Below are 20,104 nucleotides of genomic sequence, written 5' to 3'. Positions count from 1 at the left end.
GACAACAGTTTAGACAGTCGTGTTTATCAAATACTGGGTGAAGAAAATAAAAACAAAAGTACTTACATTTAACTTTTGGCTGATATTTAATATTATATGGTGAGAAGTCAATGCAATCAACCATTACAGTAATAATATGAATGATCCTATCTAAGAGCAACAAATTCTGGGGAAGAAAAATTAAATATTATATTAGAAACTTCCAACTACTGGCATAAATTCCAAATATAGCGAGCATCAACAAAAAATATAAGACATTCATTCCCACATATAACCTATAAGGTACATGAAATACAGTTATGAATACTTGCTCATTAACTTCTGTGTGCCAAGTACCATAATTTTTGTTTCTCAACATTTAGGGAAAATAAATCATTTTTAAGATGTCCAGTAGACTCAGCATATAAACCAATAAAATGAGTCTGACGAACAAGGTTCCCTTTCTTTTTTATCTTATAAGTTCATTTATTTTTTTTAGTAATCTCTACACCCAACACGAGGCTGAAATTCATGACCCCAAGATCAAGAGTCACAGGAAGAGTTAACACCTATTCTCTTGAAGCAGTTCCAAAAAATAGAAAAGGAAGGAAAACTTCCAATGCATTCTATGAAGCCAGCATTACCTTGATTACAACCAGACAAAGACCCCACTAAAAAGAACTACAGATCAATTCCCTGATGAACATGGATGTAAAAATGCTCAACAAGACATTAGCCAACCATATCCAACAATACATTAAAAAAAATTATTCACCAAGACCAAGTGGGATTTATACCTGGGGTGCAGGGCTGGTTCAATATCCACAAACAATCGATGTGATTCATCACATTAATAAAAGAAAGGACAAGAACCACATGATCCTCTCAACGGATGCAGAAAAAGCCGGTCACAAAATACAGCATCCTTTCTCTCATCCCTCATGAAAGTAGGGATAGAAGGATCATACCTCAAGATCATAAAAGCCAAATATGAATGACCCAATGTTAATATCATCCTCAAAGGGGAAAAAACCGAGAGCTTTCTTTCCTGCTAAGGTCAGGAACAAGACAGAGATGTCCACTCTCGCCACTATTATTCAACATAGTATTGGAAGTCTTAGCCTCAGCAATCAGATAACACAAAGAAATAAAAGGCATCCAAATCGGCCAGAAGGTCAAACTTTCACTCTTCGCAGATGACATGATACTCTATATGGAAAACCCAAAAGATTCCACCAAAAAACTGCTAGAACTAATCCACGAATTCAGTAAAGTTGCAGGATATAAAATCAATGCATGGAAATTGGTTGCATTCCTATACACCAACAATGAAGCAAAAGAAAGAGAAATCAAGGAATTGATCCCATTTACAATTGCATCAAGAACCATAAAATACCTAGGAATAAATCTAACCAACAAGGTGAAAAATCTATACACTGAAAACTGTAGAAAGCTTATGAAAGAAATTGAAGAAGACACATAAAAAAATAGAAAAAGATACCATGCTCCTGGATAGGAAGAACAAATATGGTTAAAATGTCAATACTACCCAAAGCAATCTACATATTCAATGCAATCCCTATCAAAATAACACCAGCATTCTTCACAGATCTAGAACAAACAATCCTAAAATTTGTATGGAACCAGAAAGACCCTGAATAGCCAAAACAATCTTGAAAAAGAAAACCAAAGCAAGAGGCATCATAATCTCGGACTTCAAGATGTATTACAAGGCTGTAATCATCAAGACAGTATGGCACTGGCACAAAAACAGACACTCAGATCAATGGAACAGAATAGAGAACCCAGAAACGGACCCACATATGTATGGCCAACTAATCTTTGACAAAGCAGGAAAGAATATCCAATGGAATAAAGACAGTCTCTTCAGCAAGTGGTGCTGGGAAAACTAGACAGCGACATGCAGAAAACCAAACTTGGACCACTTTCTTACACCATACACAAAAATAAACTCAAAATGGATGAAAGACTTAAAGATGAAAGACAGGAAGCCATCAAAATCCTCGAGGAGAAGAAAGCATTCAAAAACCTCTTTGATCTTGGCCACAGCAACTTTATTCAACACGCCTCCAGAGGCAAGGGAAACAAAAGCAAAAATGAACTATTGGGACCTATCAAAATAAAAAGCTTCTGCACAGTGAAGGAAACACTCAGCAAATCTAAAAGGCAATGACAGAATGGGAGAAAATATTTGCAAATGACAGATAAAGGGTTAGTATCCAAAATCTACAAAGAACTTATCAAACTCAACACCCAAGAAACAAATAATCCAGTGAAGAAATGGCCAAAAGACATGAATAAACACTTGTTCAAAGAAGACATCTGTCCAGATGGCCAACAGACACATGAAAAAATGCTCAACATCACTCGTCATCAGGGAAATACAAATCAAGACCACAGTGAGATACCGCACCTCACACCTGTCAGAATGGCTAACAACTCAGGCAACAACAGATGTTGGCGAGGATGTGGAGACAGAGGATCTCTTTTGCACTGCTGGTGGGAATGAAAACTGGTGCAGCCACTCTGGAAAACAGTGTGGAGGTTCCTCAAAAAATTAAAAACAGAACTACCCTACAACCCAGCAATTGCACTAGGTATTTATCCAAGGGATACAAGTATGCTGTTTCAAAGGGGCACGTACACCCCAATGTATTATAGCAGCACTATCAACAAGAGCCCAAAGTATGAGTCCACATGTCTGTCAATGGATGAATGGATACAGATGTGGTATATATATAAACAATGGAGTATTATTCGACAATCAAAAAGAATGAAATCTTGCCATTTGCAACTATATGGATGGAAGTAGAGGGTATTATGTTAAGCGAAATTAGTCAGAGAAAGACAAATATCATAGGACTTCACTCATATGAGGACTTTAAGACATAAAACAGATGAACACAAGGGATGGGAAGCAAAAATAATATAAAAACAGGGAGACAAAACATCAGAGACTCTTAAATATGGACAACAAACAGAGGGTTACTGGAGGGGTTGATAGAGGGGAGATGGGCTAAATGGGTAAGGAGCATTAAGTGATCTACTCCTGAAATCACTGTTGCACTACATGCTGACTAACTTGGACGTAAAATAAAAAATAATAAATAAATAAATATCACATACTCTTCAAACAAGGTCCACTAGGTGCCCCATAAGAACAAGGTTCTTTTTTCTTGTTTTTAATGTTTATTTTTGAGAGAGAGAGAGAGAGAGAGCGAGCGAGCACAAGTGGCAGTGGGGCAGAGAAAGAATCTGAAGCAGGCTCCAGTCTCCAAGCTATCAGCACAGAGCCTGATGCAGGGCTTGAACTCACAAACTGTGAGATCATGACTTGAGCCGAAGTCAGATGCTTAACCGACTGAGCCACCCAGGGGTCCCAAGAACAAGGTTCTTAATTAGAGTCTTTATCAAATTCTTCATGAAAATTACAAGTGTTCACCGAACCCAGTGACAAAACAAAACAATGAAAAAGTTGCTAAGCTCCCTCATACCCTTTCCTCCTCCTCCTGTAATCCAACTAAAACAAAAATAAAATTCATAGAAGCATCAGAGATTTTCTGGAAACATTTTTTTAAAGGCAGGGAGACTAAACACAGAACCAAGAAAATCCCAGCACCATGAGTTCCAAAAAAAAAAAAGCACCTCCAAAATAGCCTTCCTAGCAAAACTTTTTTTTTTTTAATGTTTATTTATTTTTGAGAGAGAGTGTGTGCACAAGCAGGGGAGGGGCAGACACAGGATCCAAAGCAGGCTCCAGGCTCTGAGCTGTCAGCACAGAACCCAATGCAGGGATCGAACTCACAAACTGTGTGATCATGACCCGAGCCAAAGTCAGATGCTCAACTGACTGAGCTCCCAGGCACCCTCCTAGCAAACCTAAGTAACAGAAGACACAGTGAGAGTTCTGAGAAAAAAATAAAACACTACTGAAATTAAAGATCTATAAAACAAATGCACTTTCTTCTCCCCTTATTCTCCATTACTATCCACTTTTCCACTTCACTGGGATAATTCCCATGTCTGTCCCCAAAGACAATCTCCCCCAATGAGTATTAAGAGCCAGGAGGAGGAAAGCAGCAGTGCCCCAATGAACCAACAAAAATTACACAGGAAGTCCAGATGACAATCCATATTTTCATATACAAAAGATGTTAAATCCCCAGGTGTTTCCTTCAGGCTCCAATGACCAAGTAAAAGATGCCTCTAACTTCAATTTGCTATCAAGGCTGGAAAAAGAGGGGCTCTCTCTAGGAAACACATTCCAGATACCAGTATTGCTCAGTATTAGCCTTAATCAATAAACATGCACATTCACAAGGAGAACCAGTCATGGGAAAGGTAGGCTAAACATCAACAGTACTAACCCATAGGAAAAATCTAATAACAAACAAAAGGAAATTAAAAATAGTAATCACAGGAATGCCTGCGTAGCTCAGTTGATTGAGCATCCAACTCTTGCTTTTGGCTCAGGTCACGATCCCAGGGTCATGGGATCAGGCCCCATATCAGGCTCCATGCTGACAGTGCAGAGCCTGCTGGGGAGTCTCTCTCTGCCCCTCCCCCACTCTCTCTCAAAAAAAATAGAGAAAGTAATAATAACTAAAAAAAAACACTAATTAAAAAAACAAAACCATTATCAAACACTTCAGCATTTAAACCACAAATTAAGTCACAAAGTAACCAAGCTCCTAGAAAGCAGTACCAAACAAAACACAAACAGGTGTAGAGAAAGAAAAAGAAGGGACACAAAAGATAAATTCAAAGGCCTAAAACCCACCTAAAACAGTACTGAAAAACAGAAGGGACAAAGAACACCATTAAAGCAAGGCAATTTTTCTGAGATGAAGGCACAGCTCTTTAGATTGAAAGGGTCTACTAAGCATCTAACTTCAGCTCAAGTCATGACCTCAGTTTAGGAGTTCAAGCCCCACACTGGGCTCTCTGCTATCAGCACAGAGCCTGTTTCCAAACCTCTGTCTCTGCCCCCCTCTGCCCCTCCCCGTGTGCACCCTCTCTCTCAAAAATATTTAAAAATGATAAAGACACCCCAAGAGACACCCTGCTGAAATGTCTAAATTCCAAAAACTAGAGAAAAATCCTGTAACTTTACAGAACAAAGTTATTAAGGAAAAAAAAAAGTATCAAAGTATGCATCTGCAACAATATAAGCTATAATAAATAGTTTTAGTCAAAATTCTGTGATCTAAATTTTCTGGAACCTAAAAATTATAACTAATCAATACTGATTAGTTATATGTACCAAACAAGGATGTTATCAGTCATATGTGGGTGTGTGTATCTTATATATTAGTACCAGGTATCAGTTATCATTTTTATATATATATACATATATACATATGTATATACATATATATAAAATGTGTGTGTGTGTGTGTATATATATACATATAAATCTGTTTTTTTCTTAAAGGAAAATAATGGGATATAGGAAACTAGGTTGAGCAACAAAATATCCTCAAATTTTGTAAACTTACTTATTTTCCAAGTTTTATAGTACCCTGTATAATAATATAGTAAGTAAAACTTAGGTTTTTTAACAAAACCTGAAAGGTGGTAAGTATAAAAATTTGTAGGAGAGTGGTATCAATGTCTTTACTTGCTGGGGTAGAATGTTACGGATATGAACTCTTCAAATCTAAAAGATGAATAGAAGTTTTAACAGTATATCTGAAAGAAGCTAAAGATTAAAACACATACTCCATTTCCTATTAAATACAAGGTTAAATCTCTAATTATTAAAAAGACTTCCATATTTATTTATATGCTGCAAAAGACACATAGGAGGAGCATCTGGGGTGCTGACAATGCTCTATAACTGACCTTGGTGATGGCTACAGAAGTATTTCGTATAATAATTTGTCAAACTGTATTCTTTCATGCAATTTTCTTTGTATTGCTGGGTAAGTTTTTTCATTTGTTATTTTTTAAAATGTTTATTTATTTTGAGAGAGGGGGAGCACGCAAGTGAGCACAGGAGGGGGAGGAGTGGGTGGTAGGGAGAATCCCAAGAAGGCTCCACATCCAGCACAGAACCTGAGGAGGGTCTTGGTCTCAGAAAATGTGAGATCATGACCTGAGGTGAAATCAAGAGTCAGACATTTAACGAACTGAGCCACCCAGGCACCCCACGGCAAGTTTCTTTTTTTAAAAAAGATTACACAGGGCACCTGGGTGGCTGAGTCAGTTAAGCATCTGACTTTGGCTCAGGTCATGATCTCACAGTTCTTGAGTTCAAGTCCCACTTCAAGTGAGCTTGTGCCCCACTTCTGCTTCTCTCTGTCTCTCTCTGCCACTCACTCACTTGTGCCCTCTGTCTTTCTCAAAATAATAAAAAATAAAATAAAAAAAGATTACACAAATTCTCAAAAAGGCATGAGCATATTCATATCAGTTAATATCAAGTAGGTAAAATTCAAAAAGGTAGAGAGGAATTAATTACCATGAAGACAAAGTCACGAACCTATAAGCATGATGACGTAGCATCAAAATATGTAATAAACATGTTCAAATATATCAAATTCACAATCAGGGAGATACTTTACCAAGGCTCTTAGAAACAGGTGGTAGGGGGCTCCTGGGGGTTAAGCGTCTCACTTCAGCTTAGGTCATGATCTAACACTTCGTGGGTTCAAGTCCTGTGTCAGGCTCCAGGCTGACAGATCAGAGCCTGGAGATGACTTCAGATTCATGTCTCCCTCTCTCTCTGCCCCTCCCCCACCACCTTCAAAAATAAATAAATAAACATTAAAAAAAAGATAACAGGTGGTAGGGGGAAAATGACAGAGTAGAAGGAGCCTAAATTCACCCTATCTCCAAAATACACCTAGGTAACACTCACATCAGTGCAAATCACCCAGAAAACAACACAAAGACTGGCAAAACATACTCTCCATGGCTAAATGTACAGAAGGGGCCATATGGAAAACAGTAGGAAGGGTGGAGATGCCTTTGGGAACCAAGCTGACTCACAAAATGGTCCCCAGTAAGGAAGGTGACAGCAGGCACAGAGAAGGGTGAGAAGCAGACCCCATGCCAGGCACCAGGGAGATGAATCCCCATTAACATATGGCTTTGAAAAACAGAAGGGCTACTTTGGGAGTTCTTACAATCAGTGGGGCTCAACACTTGGAACTTCAAAAATCAGCTGGTTGGGCCGGGACTGCCAGGAGAAACTTGAGTCCCCACCCATAAACAGCATAACAAACAAACTTACTGAGATACAGCATAGACGCTGCAGTTTGAGAAACACCTGGAGCACAAGGGAAAGACATTTATGACTCAACTTCAAACAAGTGCTGGATGAGCAGAGGTCCTTAGGAGACTTCTGTAAGAACAAAAGAGCTGGCAGGTCCAACTTCTTTCCCAATGCCCAGGCTAGACACATGGACATACACAGGAGCTAGCGCAGCATGAACATTCTCCAATTAGCATGCTAAAGTCTTGCCCTGCACCTGTGTTTTTCTGTGGACTTGCCCCTCCAGCCCGCCCATGGTATGGCAATGGGCAAACAGTCCCAACAGGAATCACGAGGACTCCAAAGTGACTCCTACCCCAGGAGAGGGGAACATAACCACATACACCATTCTAACTGTGGCTCCAGCAGTGGACTCGGGGCAGACATCAGGACTGCCTGCAGGCCCCACCTACCAATGAAAGCTTCTCAGGGAACATAGGGAAAGTAACACGAAGTTCCTTGCTATTGGCAAACACCTGGTCTGACTCAACTCAAGCCCAAGACGGCACCAGACTGGCCTACTAACAACATAGGGACAAACCTAGCCAACAGTGAGAACCACTGCAGACAACTGGACTGAAGACAAAAGCGACTCAGACACAACAGCAGCGCACATACAACACACGTATGAGACACCCTCAAGAACGAGTTTCTGGTGAATAGGGGACACTGAAATACAGGGCATTGCAGGACCTCTCTTTATAAGGCCACCACTTGCAAGAGCAGGAGATGCAGCTGACTTCCCTAACACATAGAAACAGAATTACATAAAATGAGGAGACAGAGGAACATGCACCAAATGAAAGAAAAGAACAAATCATAACAAAAGACTAACAGACGAAATGGAAATAAATAATACGCTTGATAGAGAATTTAAAGCAATAGTCATAAAGATGCCTACTGGACTTGGAAAAAGATTGGAGAATCTCAGTGAGACCCTGAATAAAGAGACAGAAAACATTAAGGAAATTCAGTGATACCATCAAGCATAATAATATCCACATTACAGAGATCTCAGAAGAAGAGACAGAGAAGGGGGCAGAAAATTTGAAGAAATAACTGAAAACTTCCCAAACCTGAGAAAGTCAACAAATCCAATTCAGGAGGCACAGGAGAATCCCCAACAAAATCAACCCTAGAAGGTCCACACCAAGATACATAGTAATAAAAGTGGCAAAAAGCAGTGATAAAAAGAGAATTTTAACAGCAAGAGAGAAGAAACAGTTATATACCAGTGAAAACCCTTAAGCCTATAAGCAGATTTTTTCAGCAGAAACTTTGCAGACCACAAGAGAGGGACATTAAATATTCAAAGAATATGAAAGAAAAAGAAAAGAAAGAAAGAAACAAACAAACACCAGCAGCCAAGTATGCTCTATCCAGCAAGAATATCATTCAGAATAGAAGATGAGATAAAGAATTTCCCAGACAAAACATAAAGGAATTCATGACCAAAAAACTAGCCCTATAAGAAATGTTAAAGGGGACTCTTTGAGTGGAATGGACCTTAAGTAGAAGAAAAGCAGGAAGCACAAAAAGCAGTAAAATGAAGTATATCTATAAATATCAGTATGGGGATTCACAAAACAAAAGAATGTAAAGAATGACACCATATACCTAAAATACAGGGTAGGTAGAGACAGGAGTAAAGAATGAGTTCAAACTCAAGTAGTGATCAACTTAACATAGATTGCTATCTACATGCAAAATATGTTGCATACAAACCTAATAGTAACCACAAATCAAAAACCAGTAATAGATATGCAAAAAATAAAGAAAAAAAGGAATCCAAATATATCACGAAAGAAAGCCAGGAAACTCTTGAGAACAAGGTAGGAACAGAGAACTACTACAAAAACAACAGGGAAAAAAGAAACGAAATGACAATTAAGTGCAAACCTCTCAAAAATTACTTTGAATGTAAATGGAGTAAATGCTCCAATCAAAAGACAAACAGTAATGGAATGAATAAAAAAAATACAAGATCTATCTATATGTTGCCTACAAGAGACACATGTCAGACCTAAAGACACATGCAGACTGAAAGTGAAAGAATGCAAAAGAATTAATCAGGCAAATGAAAGTGGAAAAAGAGCTGGGGTAGAAACACTACTTCTACTGGACACAACAGATTAAAACAAAGACTGTAACAAAGATACTATATAATCATAAAGGATAATCATAATCCAACAAGAAGATTAAACAATTGTAAATACTTATGCACCCAACATGAGACCATCCAATATGTAAAACAGCTAATAACAAACATAAAATAATTCATAGTAATACAGTAATAGTAGAGAACTTAACACCCACTTACATCAATGGATAGATTATCCAAACAGAAAATCAAGAAGGAAATACTCTTGAATAGTACCATGGAACAGATGGATCTAATAGAAATATTCAGAACATTCCAATCTAAAACAGCATAACACACATTCTCTTCCAGTAAATGTGGAACCTTCTCCAGAATGAACCACGTTAGGCCACAAAACAACTCTCAACAAATTCAAAAATCAAACTCATACAACCCATCTTTTCCAACCACAACCTTATGAAATGAGAACTCAAGAAAACACAAATACAGAAAGGTTAAATAACATGCCACTGAACAATGAATGGATCAACCAACAAATCATGAAAACAAATGAAAATGATGGTTCAAAACCTGTGAGATGCAGGAATAGTGTTTCTAAGAGGGAAGTTTATAGCATTACAGGCCTACTGCAGGATGCAAGAAAAAAATATCAAATAAACAATGTGATCTTACATCTTACAGGAGCAGGAAAAAGAACAAACAGAACCCAAAATTGTAGAAGGAAGGAAACGAATTAGAAACTAAAAAAAGCAATAGAACAGATCAATGAACCAGAGCTGCTTCTTTGAAAAATCCAACAAAACTGCTAAACCTTTAGCCAGACTTATCAACAAAAAAAGAGGACTCAAACAAAATCAGAAAGAGAAACAGAGCCAGAAAAGCATGAGACTCTAGACCTTAAGGTTGTGTGTTTGAGCCTCACTTAGGGTGTAAAGATTACTTAAAAACAAATCTTTGAAAAAAAAAAAAGGAGGAATAATAACTGATACCACAGAAATAAGAAGTATTAAAGAAGAATATTATGAAAAGTATATGCCAACAAATTAACCATCCTAGAAAATATAGATAAATTCCTAGAAATGCATTAGGAAGAAATAGAAAATTTGAATAGACCAACTACCAGCAATGAAATTGATTCAGTAACCAAAAAACTCCCAACAAACAGAAGTCCAGGATCAGATGGCTTCACAGGTTAATTCTACCAAACATTTCAAGAAAAGTTAATAACTGTTCTCAAAATATTCCAAAAAATAGAAGAGGAAGGAAAGCTTCTAATTCATTCTATGAGCGCTATTACCCAGATACTAAAACCAGATAAAGATACTACAAAAAAGAGAACTACAGTCCAGTATCTCTGATGAACAAAGACAAAAATCCTCAACAAAATATTACTAAATGGAATTCAAAAATACATTAAAGAATAATTCACCATGATCAAGTGGGATTTATTCCTGAGATGCAGTGGCGGTTTAATATTCACAAATCAACATGATATATCACAAGAGGAAGGATAAGAACCACATGATCACTTCAATAGATGCAGGAAAAGCATCTGACAAGTAGAACACCCATTCATGACAAAAACCCTCAACAAAGTAGGTTTAGAGAAAACATACCTCAACATAATAAAGGCCATATCTGAAGAACCCAGTGTACATCATACTCAATGGTGAAAACTGAGAGTTTTCCCCCTATTGTCAGGAATAAGACAAAGATATCCACTCCCACCACCTTCACTCAACATAGTACTGTAAGTCCTAGCTACAGCAATCAAAGAAGAAAAAGAAATAAAGGGCACCCGAACTGGTAAGGAAGAAGTAAAACTATCTGCAGATGACATAATAGTATACCTAGAAAAAAACCTTTAAAAAATGCCACCAAAAAACTGCTAGAATTGATAAATGAATTCAGTAAGGTCGCAGGATACAAACTTAGTATACAGAAATCCATTGCATTTCTATATACTAAAGAAAACAGCACAAAGAGAAATTAAGGAAACAATCGCATTTACAATTGCACAAAAATAATAAAATACCTAGGAATAAACATCACCAAGGAGATGAAAGACCTGTAACCTAAAATATATAAAACACTGATGAAAGAAATTGACGATGACACAAATGGAATCATATTCCATGCACACAGACAAGGAAAAAAAAATATTGTTAAAATGTCCATACTATCCAAAGCAACTGACAGATACAATGCAATTCTTATAAAAATCCCATTGGGGCGCCCGGGGGGCTCGTTGGTCGAGCTTCTGACTTTGGCTCAGGTCATGATCTCGCAGCTGACGAGTATGAGTCCCACACTGGACTCTGTGCTGACAGCTCAGACCCTGGAGCCTGCTTCAGATTCTGTGTCTCCCTCTCTCTCTGCCCCTTCCATGCTCATGCTCTGTCTCTGTCTCAAAAATAAATAAATATTAAAAAAAAAAATTAAATCCCTTAAAAAAAATATCCCAACAGCATTTTAAATCCTAGAATTTGTATAGAAACACAAAGACTCCAAATAGCCAAAGAAATCTTGAAGAATACTAAAGCTCTCACAATCCCCAATATCAAGATATACTACCAAAGCTATAGTAATCAAAACAGTACAGCACTGGCACAAAAACAGACACATAGATCAATTGAACAGGACAGAAAGCCCATGAAAAACTCATGACTATATAGTCAATCTTTGACAAAAGAGGCAAAAAAAACTACGCAACGAGAAAAAGATGGTCTCTTCAACAAACAATGTTGGGAAAACTAGACAGTTATATGCAAAGGAATAAAAGTAGACCACTTTCTTACACCAGACAAAAAAAGAAACCCAAAATGGATTAAGGGCCTAAATGTAACACATGAAATCATAAAAATCCTAGAAGAGAGCACACACAGTAATTATCTCTGACATTGGCCATAGCAACATTTTTCTAGGTATGTCTCCTTAGGCAAGGGAAAAAGAAGCAAAAATAAATGACTGAGTCTACATCACAATAAAAAGTTTTGCAAAGTAAACTATCAGTAAAACTAAAAGGTGACCTATGGAATGGGAGAAAATATTTGCAAATGACACATCTCATAAAAAGGGCAGTATCCAAGTAACGAACTTCTACAACCCAACATCAAAAACAACAAATAATCCACGGCGTCTGGGTGGCTCAGTCAATTGAGCGTCCGACTTCGGCTCAGGTCATGATCTCGAAGTTCATGAGTTCAAGCCCCACATCGGGCTCTGTGCTGATAGCTTGGTGCTTGGAGCCTGCTTCGGATTCTGTGTCTCCTTCTCTCCCTGCCCATCCCTCTCTCACAGTGTCTCTCTCTTAAAAATAAACATTAAAAAAATTTTTTAAAACCCAAAGAATAATCCAATTAAAAATGGCAAGAAGATATGAACAGGCATTTCTTCCAATAAGACATACACATGGCCAAACACACACATGAAAAGATGCTCAACAGCACAAGTCAGGAAAATGCAAATCAAAACCACATGAGACACCACCTCACATCTGTCAGAATGACTAAAATCAAAAACAAGAAACAAGTGTTAACTATAAAGTGGAGAAAAAGGAACCTCCATGCACTGTTGGTGGGAGTACAAACTGGTGCAGCATGTATGGAGATTCCTCAAAAAATTAAAATAGAATTACCATATGATCCTCCACCATAGGTATTTACCCGAAGAATACAAAAATGTTAATTTGAAAGACATATGCACTCCTAGGTTTACTGCAGCATTACCTACAATAGCCAAATTATGGAAGCACCTCAACTGTCCATCAATTGATGAATGGATAAAGATGCAGTGTATATATACAATCGACTATTACTCAGCCAAAAAAAAAAAAAAAAAAAAAAAAAATGAAATCTTGCCATTTTCAACAAGGTGGATGGATCTAAAAGGCATAATGCTAAATGAAGTAAGTCAAGGAAAAACAAGTATGTCATTTCACTCATATGTGGAATTTTAGACAAAAGAAACAACAGCAGGGACGCCTGGTTGGCTCAGTCGATTAAGCATCTGACTTTGATTCAGGTCATGATCTCACAGTTCATGGGTTCAAGCCCCATGTCAGGCTCTAGGCTGACAGTGAAGGGCCTGCTTGGGATTCTCTCTCTGCCCCTCCCTGACATGTACTTTCTCTCTCCCTCAAAATAAACTTAAAAATAGTAACAGTAACAACAGCAGAGAGGCAAACCAAAAAACGGACTCTTAGCTACAGAGAAGAAACTGATGGTTACCAGAGGGCAGCGGCGATGGGTAAAATAGATGAAAAGGATTAAGAGTACACTTATGGTGAGCACTGTGTAATGTACAGAATCACTGAATCACTGTATTTTACACCTGAAACAGTAACTTAACACTGTACGTTAACTATACTTGAACCAAAATAAAAATTAAAGAAAAAATTAATATCCTATAATCATTAACAGCAGTATTAAGAGTAGCCTTAGATGCATATATTGGAAAAGATGAAAAAGTGACACCTTCAGATGTAAGCTAAAAATTTACCCAGAAAATGGAAACAAAAATTCGGTGTAATATAGTAATGACACTGAAAATTTAAAAGTTAGAAACCCATCTTTTCAGAGTTTTTAATGTACTTTCAACATTTCTAAAATTTTTAAAATTTGAGAATAATTTACATACAATGTTAGTATCAAGTATAACATTCTTCTCCACAATACTGGGATAATTCTGATTATTGTATTTTTATACAATAGAATTTATCAGTGACTTCAAAAATGGTGTTAATCGGGGTGCCTGGGTGACTTAGTCGGTTAAGCTTCTGCCTTCAGCTCAGGTCATGATCTCGCAGTTTGAGCCCCGCATCAGGTTCTGTGCTGACAGCTCAGAGCCTGAAGCCTGCTTCACATTCTGTGTCTCCCTCTCTCTCTCTCTGCCCCTCTCCTCCTTACACTGTCTCTTTCTAAAGTAAATAAAACATTAAAAGAATTTTTTTTCAATGGTGATAATCAACGAACAATACAACTACAGATGACGTTCTTACACTAGACAAAAATTAGACAATGAGGAATTTCCATCTCACTAACAGAGATACAGGCAAAAATCTTAAAACACTATATATATGCAATGTTTGAAAAGAATTTCACTGTGACTAAGGGTATCCGAAGAAAAAAAGACTGGTTCGATATAAAGAAATGCACATCAGCAACAGCTTTTATAAATACTACAGAAACAACCACGTTATGGGTATTTGTGTGGCAGGTAGGAATAGATGGACCTTTGTAATGGCTGAAAGCCAGCTTTAAAAAAAAAAAAAAACAAAACAAGATAGGTTAACCTTAGAGGAGCTAAATATATGAACACAATTATTCTTAGATGGAAAGATTCAACATAATAAAGAGTACTTCTCAAATTTCTCTATGAATTCAACGTAACCAACCAATGCCAAACAAAATCTAAAGAGTAGTTCATAAAACTTAACAGATTCTAAACTTATTTCAGAAGAGAACAAAGATGAAAGTGTAACCAAGACAGTATTTAAAAGATGAAAAGTATGGGCTGACATTCTCCCTAACAGTTATAAAATCATTCAACAAATTCACTATGTGCCATTTACCCAAAGGACACAAAAATGCTGATTCGAAGGGCATAAGCACCCCAATGTTTATAGCAGTACTATCAACAATAGCTAAAGTATAGAAACAGCCGAAATGTCCGTTGACGGATGAATAGATACACAAGGTGTAATATATATAATGGAATATTATTCAGCAACCAAGAAGAATGAAATCTTGCCCTCTGCAACAACATGGATGGAACTGGAGTGTATTACGCTAAGAGAAATAAGTCAGAGAAAGACAAATACCATATGATTTCATTCACATGTGGAATTTAAGAAACAAAACAGATGAATAGGGAAAGGGAAGAAATATACAATAAAAACAGAGAGGGAGACAAACCATAAGAGACTCTTAAGGACACAGAACTGAGGGTTGCTGGTGAGGTTTGGGTGGGGGGGGGGGGGCGGGAATGAGCAAAATGGGTGATGGGCATTAAGGAGGGCACAGGCTGGGATGAACACTGGGTGTTATACGTAAGTGGTGAATCACTAAATTCTATTCCTGAAATCACTATTGTACTATACGTTAACTTGGATTTAAAAAAAACATTCACTATGTGCCAGATAAATGCCAGGGATACATATGAAGACAGAATGTACTTCATGGAGTGTTAAGTAACATAATCAAGTACACAAATGCTTCTGACAGAAGTGCCAAAAAGGAAATAACAAGGTGCTACCATAGATATTGGCAAACTTAATTAGGAAAGACCCCTTGGAGAATGAAGTATCAGCCTCACGGGCAGTTGTAAGTAGTTTGGATTTTTACCCTAAGTGCTACAGAAGTTTTTTTCAGTGATAAGATGACATTTTTAAAGTCATCCTGACAAATTCTATCGTATCAAAATTGTACCAATATTTTTAAAAAGATACTGTAAGGGCAATAAAAAATCTGAAAGATGAATTTCTAGCTCTTGTACCTCTTTTTTTTTTTTAAGTTTATTTTTATTTATTTTGAGGACAAGCAAGAGAGTGGGAGAGGGGAGAGAGAGTGGATAGAATCCCAAGCAGGCTTTACAATGTCAGTGCAGAGGCTGATGCAGGGCTCGAACTTACCAATCATGAGATCATGACATGAGCAGAAACCAAGAGTCAGATACTTAATCAACTGAGCCACCCAGGTGCCCCAGTATCTCTACTTTTCTTAACAGTGATAACCACTATCAAATGATAGAAGTCCATATTTCCAGATGAAAAAAGCATGCTTCAGAGTTATATAACAGAATTCAAGTGGCAAGAACACAGTACTCATGTACATAGGCATCAATATGTAAATTATTTGTGTGAATACAAAAAAGAAGACTACTCTAGTGATATAAACCAATTGAAAGCATTTGCCTCTTTTATTAAATAAAGGTACAAAAACAGTCCTCTGCTGTTAAGTCTACAAACTTCTAAAGGATTGCCTTTGAAGATCTAACATATAAATATGAGAAAAGCTGGCTCCAGGACAAGGTCCTTGTGTTGTTAATCTAGAATGACACAAGCACTGCCTGTGTAGGAAAGGTACTAAAAGTGCCTCCATGTTACTGGTCCTGAAACATGGACTTTAGAGTCTTGTAGACCAAAGACACAAAACTGTTTTGCAATGCTGTTACTTGTTTATGTATTAGTCCCTTATCAACTAAAAGCATTAATAAATGATAGTTCACACATGTCATCTCAATTTATTTGGAAAGTATTCTTTAAATACAACCAAGGTCAGTATGGGATAAACTCACTGAAAAGCCTGCATCTTCTAAACTGGACACGATCTTGGAAGAAAGTTCCTCACAGCACAAATTCTCTTCTGCAGTTGCCACCAAAGCAGCACAGCGGGCAAATGCTCTATATAATTCTGACCAAGTTCTAAGTAAGGTCTTCATGGTAGCCTAAAATTAACAGTAAGAAAGAAAATTTTAAAATGTCTATCTGCATATAAAACACCTAAGAGACTATACCTTAAAAAGCCACTGTAACATTTAAGGTGTCATAGAAGACATTAGTGTATAGTATTTAAGTCCGCCACCCCTCCAGAATTCTATTTGAAGAACTGTAATAATGCCACAATTATCAGAGGTCAAGAGAAATTTCTTTCTTCCTTCACCATTTTCCTTTACCCTAAGCTAATTAAGTCATAAGGAAATCTCATTTCAGGAAAAATTACTGTAGGAATTCATTATAAAGGGTGAAATAACATTTTCAGAAAATTGTAAATTCTTCATGTAAAAAATGTGACATTGCCTTACCACTGGAAATTTCTGTACTGAAAATATATGGTTTATTGGTAAAGTCAATGCACCATATATGGCACTAAAGTTATGTTCTAAGGCATCACCTTGATTCACTTCATTGGTCTGAAACAAGAAAAATAATGAAGAAATTAGACAAATTACCATCTATTTCTAGACTATGTAGTACCATCTTATTATCTATAGTAAGAATATGTCCCCTAGTATTGAGATGCTCAAGAGGTAGTGCACTCCTAAGTCCTCTAATTGCAAATATGACCTCATTTGGAAATAAGTACTTTGCAGATGTAATCAAGTTAAAATGAATGAATGTTGGATTAGGGTGTGTCCTGATCCAATCATTAGTATTTTATAAGAGAAAAGGAATTTGGATAGACAAAAGACACAGGTAAGAATGCCATGTGAAGATGGAGGGAGAGATTAGAGTGATGGGTCTACAACCCTAGGAACAATCAAGAACTGCCAGCAACCAAAGGTAGCTAACTGAGAATAGAACAATTCTCCCACAGGGCTCCAGAAAAAACCAAGCCTGCCAACACACTGATTTTGGATTTCTGGGCTCCAGAGTTATAAGACTAAATCCCTGTTGTTTTAAGCCATCAGCTTAAAGTAATGTGTTACAGCAACCCTGAGAAACAATGCACGGTGTTTAAGTCCTTAAAAAAAAATCCCAGAAGTAAGTCCAAAATTTTCTACTATACATAGAAGGTAGGATTCAAGCAAGAACTTGAATTGCTATCCTTCAAATAATAGAAAACTATTTAGGAATATAAACTTTTTTCTTCCAGAAGAATGTTAAATGATGTGAATTGAGAAGTAAAAATAATGGCTATTATATTATCACTTAATGAATTTTGAGTCTTCAGTTTATTTCAGAATCACAGCAGAGTATTTCCCAGAACATACTTCCATTTAAAGACTGACAAAGCAGCTGATGAACCATTTATTAGTAGTGACAGAACTTGAGCTCCTTACCCCTGCCAATAATGTAACTTTTTAAAGTATTTAAATGATAAGGGTTAGTCAACTCTCAGCAGATTACTGGTTCAGGGACTAGTATATGGCTTTGCCACAATCACCAACATGGCTTGCCCATGGAAATCTTAATATACAGTCTAGTCAAGAAGAACATTACTCTTCCATAATAGTACAAATAATGAAATAAATTGAAATATAAATATGAAAAGTTGTATGTAACAGACCTGAACCTTCTGGCTTTATAATCACTACTGGAAACAATGGAGCTGATTAGTCCCCATTAAGTTATACCTCCTCAAAAAAGGCAGAAATGCAATGAAAAGAAATCAACTAATATAAAGAATAGGAAATTAATCCCACAGGAGAAAATTTTTAACATCTATTCAAATTCAAACTTAAGTTTTATGGGAAATATGTAGCACTTATGTCATACCTGATTAATCAATTCAGTTAGTGGGGTGACTATAATACTCCACATTCTCCAGAGATGCTCCTTGTTTTCCAACAGCTTTGCATTTTGATTAATAACATTTAAAACAGAGTCACTGAAAGCTAGTGGTGAAGTTGGTCCAGAAAGGACACAGCCTACAAGTGTTTCCAGATTGAGAAAAAACCTGAAGAAAAAATTTTGAGCCATGCATTAACCAGAGAGCATTTTGCCAAAATACATTAGTTACACCACACTACTAAGATTCCAAAAGTAACTGCCAAGGAAACAAGAAATGATAAATCCCAAGTTTTATTTTGATATTTTTAATTTAAAAAAATGATATAGTATATAATTCAAGACTCTCATTCATCAAACAGCCACCTTTCCAAGTTTATAAAAAGGCTAGTTTCAGGGGGCACCTGGGTGGCTCAGTAGGTTGAATGTCCTACTTCAGCTCAGGTCATCTCCTCAGAGTTCGTGGGTTTGAGCCCCACATCGAGCTCTGTGCTGACAGCTCAGAGCCTGGAACCTACTTCAGATTCTGTGCTCTCTCTCTCTGCCCCTCCCCTGCTCATGCTCTGTCTCTGTCTCTCAAAAAATAAAACATAAAAAAGCCTAGTTTCAGTTTAAATTACCTTTCATCTTCTACACCATATTCCAGGAGATTATTGTTGAAAATTAACTGAATTAAGAACAAAGCAGGAGTCCCCTGAAGAAAGACAGGAGATTGCAGTCAATCTTCTTGTTATAAGGAGTATAATCTTGTTACACGTTTCCTACAATTATGTTAAATAGGATCCTTTTAAGCTACAAATAATTTAACTTTACCTATTACTTAGGATATGACACAATGTCAGCAAATATATTTCTATAAGCCACACACAAAAATCAAGCTCTTTATATTTCAATGACAGCTATTCCATCTACATGAGCAATTGAGGAATGGAATATTTCAAACATAAAAAGAACATTAAGTTAAAACGTCCTGGACTAACAAATACCTACATCTTGTCGTTATGTTTATTTCACCGTAATCAAGCAACTGTTACTATGCTTCCAAATTTTTAAACAGCAACCACCACTATTACTATGTATAAGTAAATAGAAAACTTTCCTTCTAGAACTTTTTATGTAATTCAGAAAAACAGTTCCATTAATAGTGCCATGTTTCTTTACATTAACTTATTACTGTTATCAGTTTTTCCCTTTAACATAATCAGCATTCCAAATCTAATCCTCTCAAAATTTCACAATTTATGTTTCACTACGTTAAGGAAAACAACAACTGTCATGGAACTTTTTTTTTTTTTTTGGCTAATTTTAACCATATCATTACATTTAAGATACTTGCATTAAGAATATCCATATTAGCAACCTGATATGCTGGTGAACCTAATACTTTCTGGGGCAGTCCTTTAATTGTAATTTCCATGAGGACCTAAGAAAGATAAAAAGTTTTGTTGTAAATTAGCCATAAAACTACTTTACTTAGTAAAAATCTAGTAGCGTTAGCTATATTCTATATTTTCAA

At 36.7% G+C, this 20,104-nt stretch overlaps 1 protein-coding gene across 5 annotated transcripts in view; it reads right to left on the bottom strand.

The window, feature by feature from the left end:
• The window catches only part of RIF1 (replication timing regulatory factor 1), a 71,083-nt gene that overhangs the window by 23,290 nt on the left and 27,689 nt on the right, over window positions 1-20,104 (bottom strand). For 4 of the 5 annotated variants that reach the window (XR_003418874.2, XM_027055806.2, XM_027055809.2 and 1 more), the window contains exons 16-21: window positions 19,925-20,011; window positions 19,209-19,282; window positions 18,577-18,757; window positions 17,163-17,270; window positions 16,656-16,805; window positions 67-166 (exon numbers count right to left, since the gene is read on the bottom strand). Coding sequence is in view for 4 of the 5 variants with exons in the window: in XM_027055806.2 (XP_026911607.1) it covers window positions 67-166; window positions 16,656-16,805; window positions 17,163-17,270; window positions 18,577-18,757; window positions 19,209-19,282; window positions 19,925-20,011 (700 nt within the window). In the remaining variant the exon portion in view is untranslated. The remainder of the gene's footprint in view (window positions 1-66; window positions 167-16,655; window positions 16,806-17,162; window positions 17,271-18,576; window positions 18,758-19,208; window positions 19,283-19,924; window positions 20,012-20,104) is intronic. The other variant, XM_015073468.3, reaches the window with a different exon arrangement.

The sequence above is a fragment of the Acinonyx jubatus genome, chromosome C1 (assembly GCF_027475565.1).
Source record: "Acinonyx jubatus isolate Ajub_Pintada_27869175 chromosome C1, VMU_Ajub_asm_v1.0, whole genome shotgun sequence".
NCBI classification, from domain to species: Eukaryota; Metazoa; Chordata; class Mammalia; order Carnivora; family Felidae; genus Acinonyx; species Acinonyx jubatus.
Note: the sequence above shows the minus strand (reverse complement) of the source record. Positions and strands in the feature narration are given on the sequence as shown.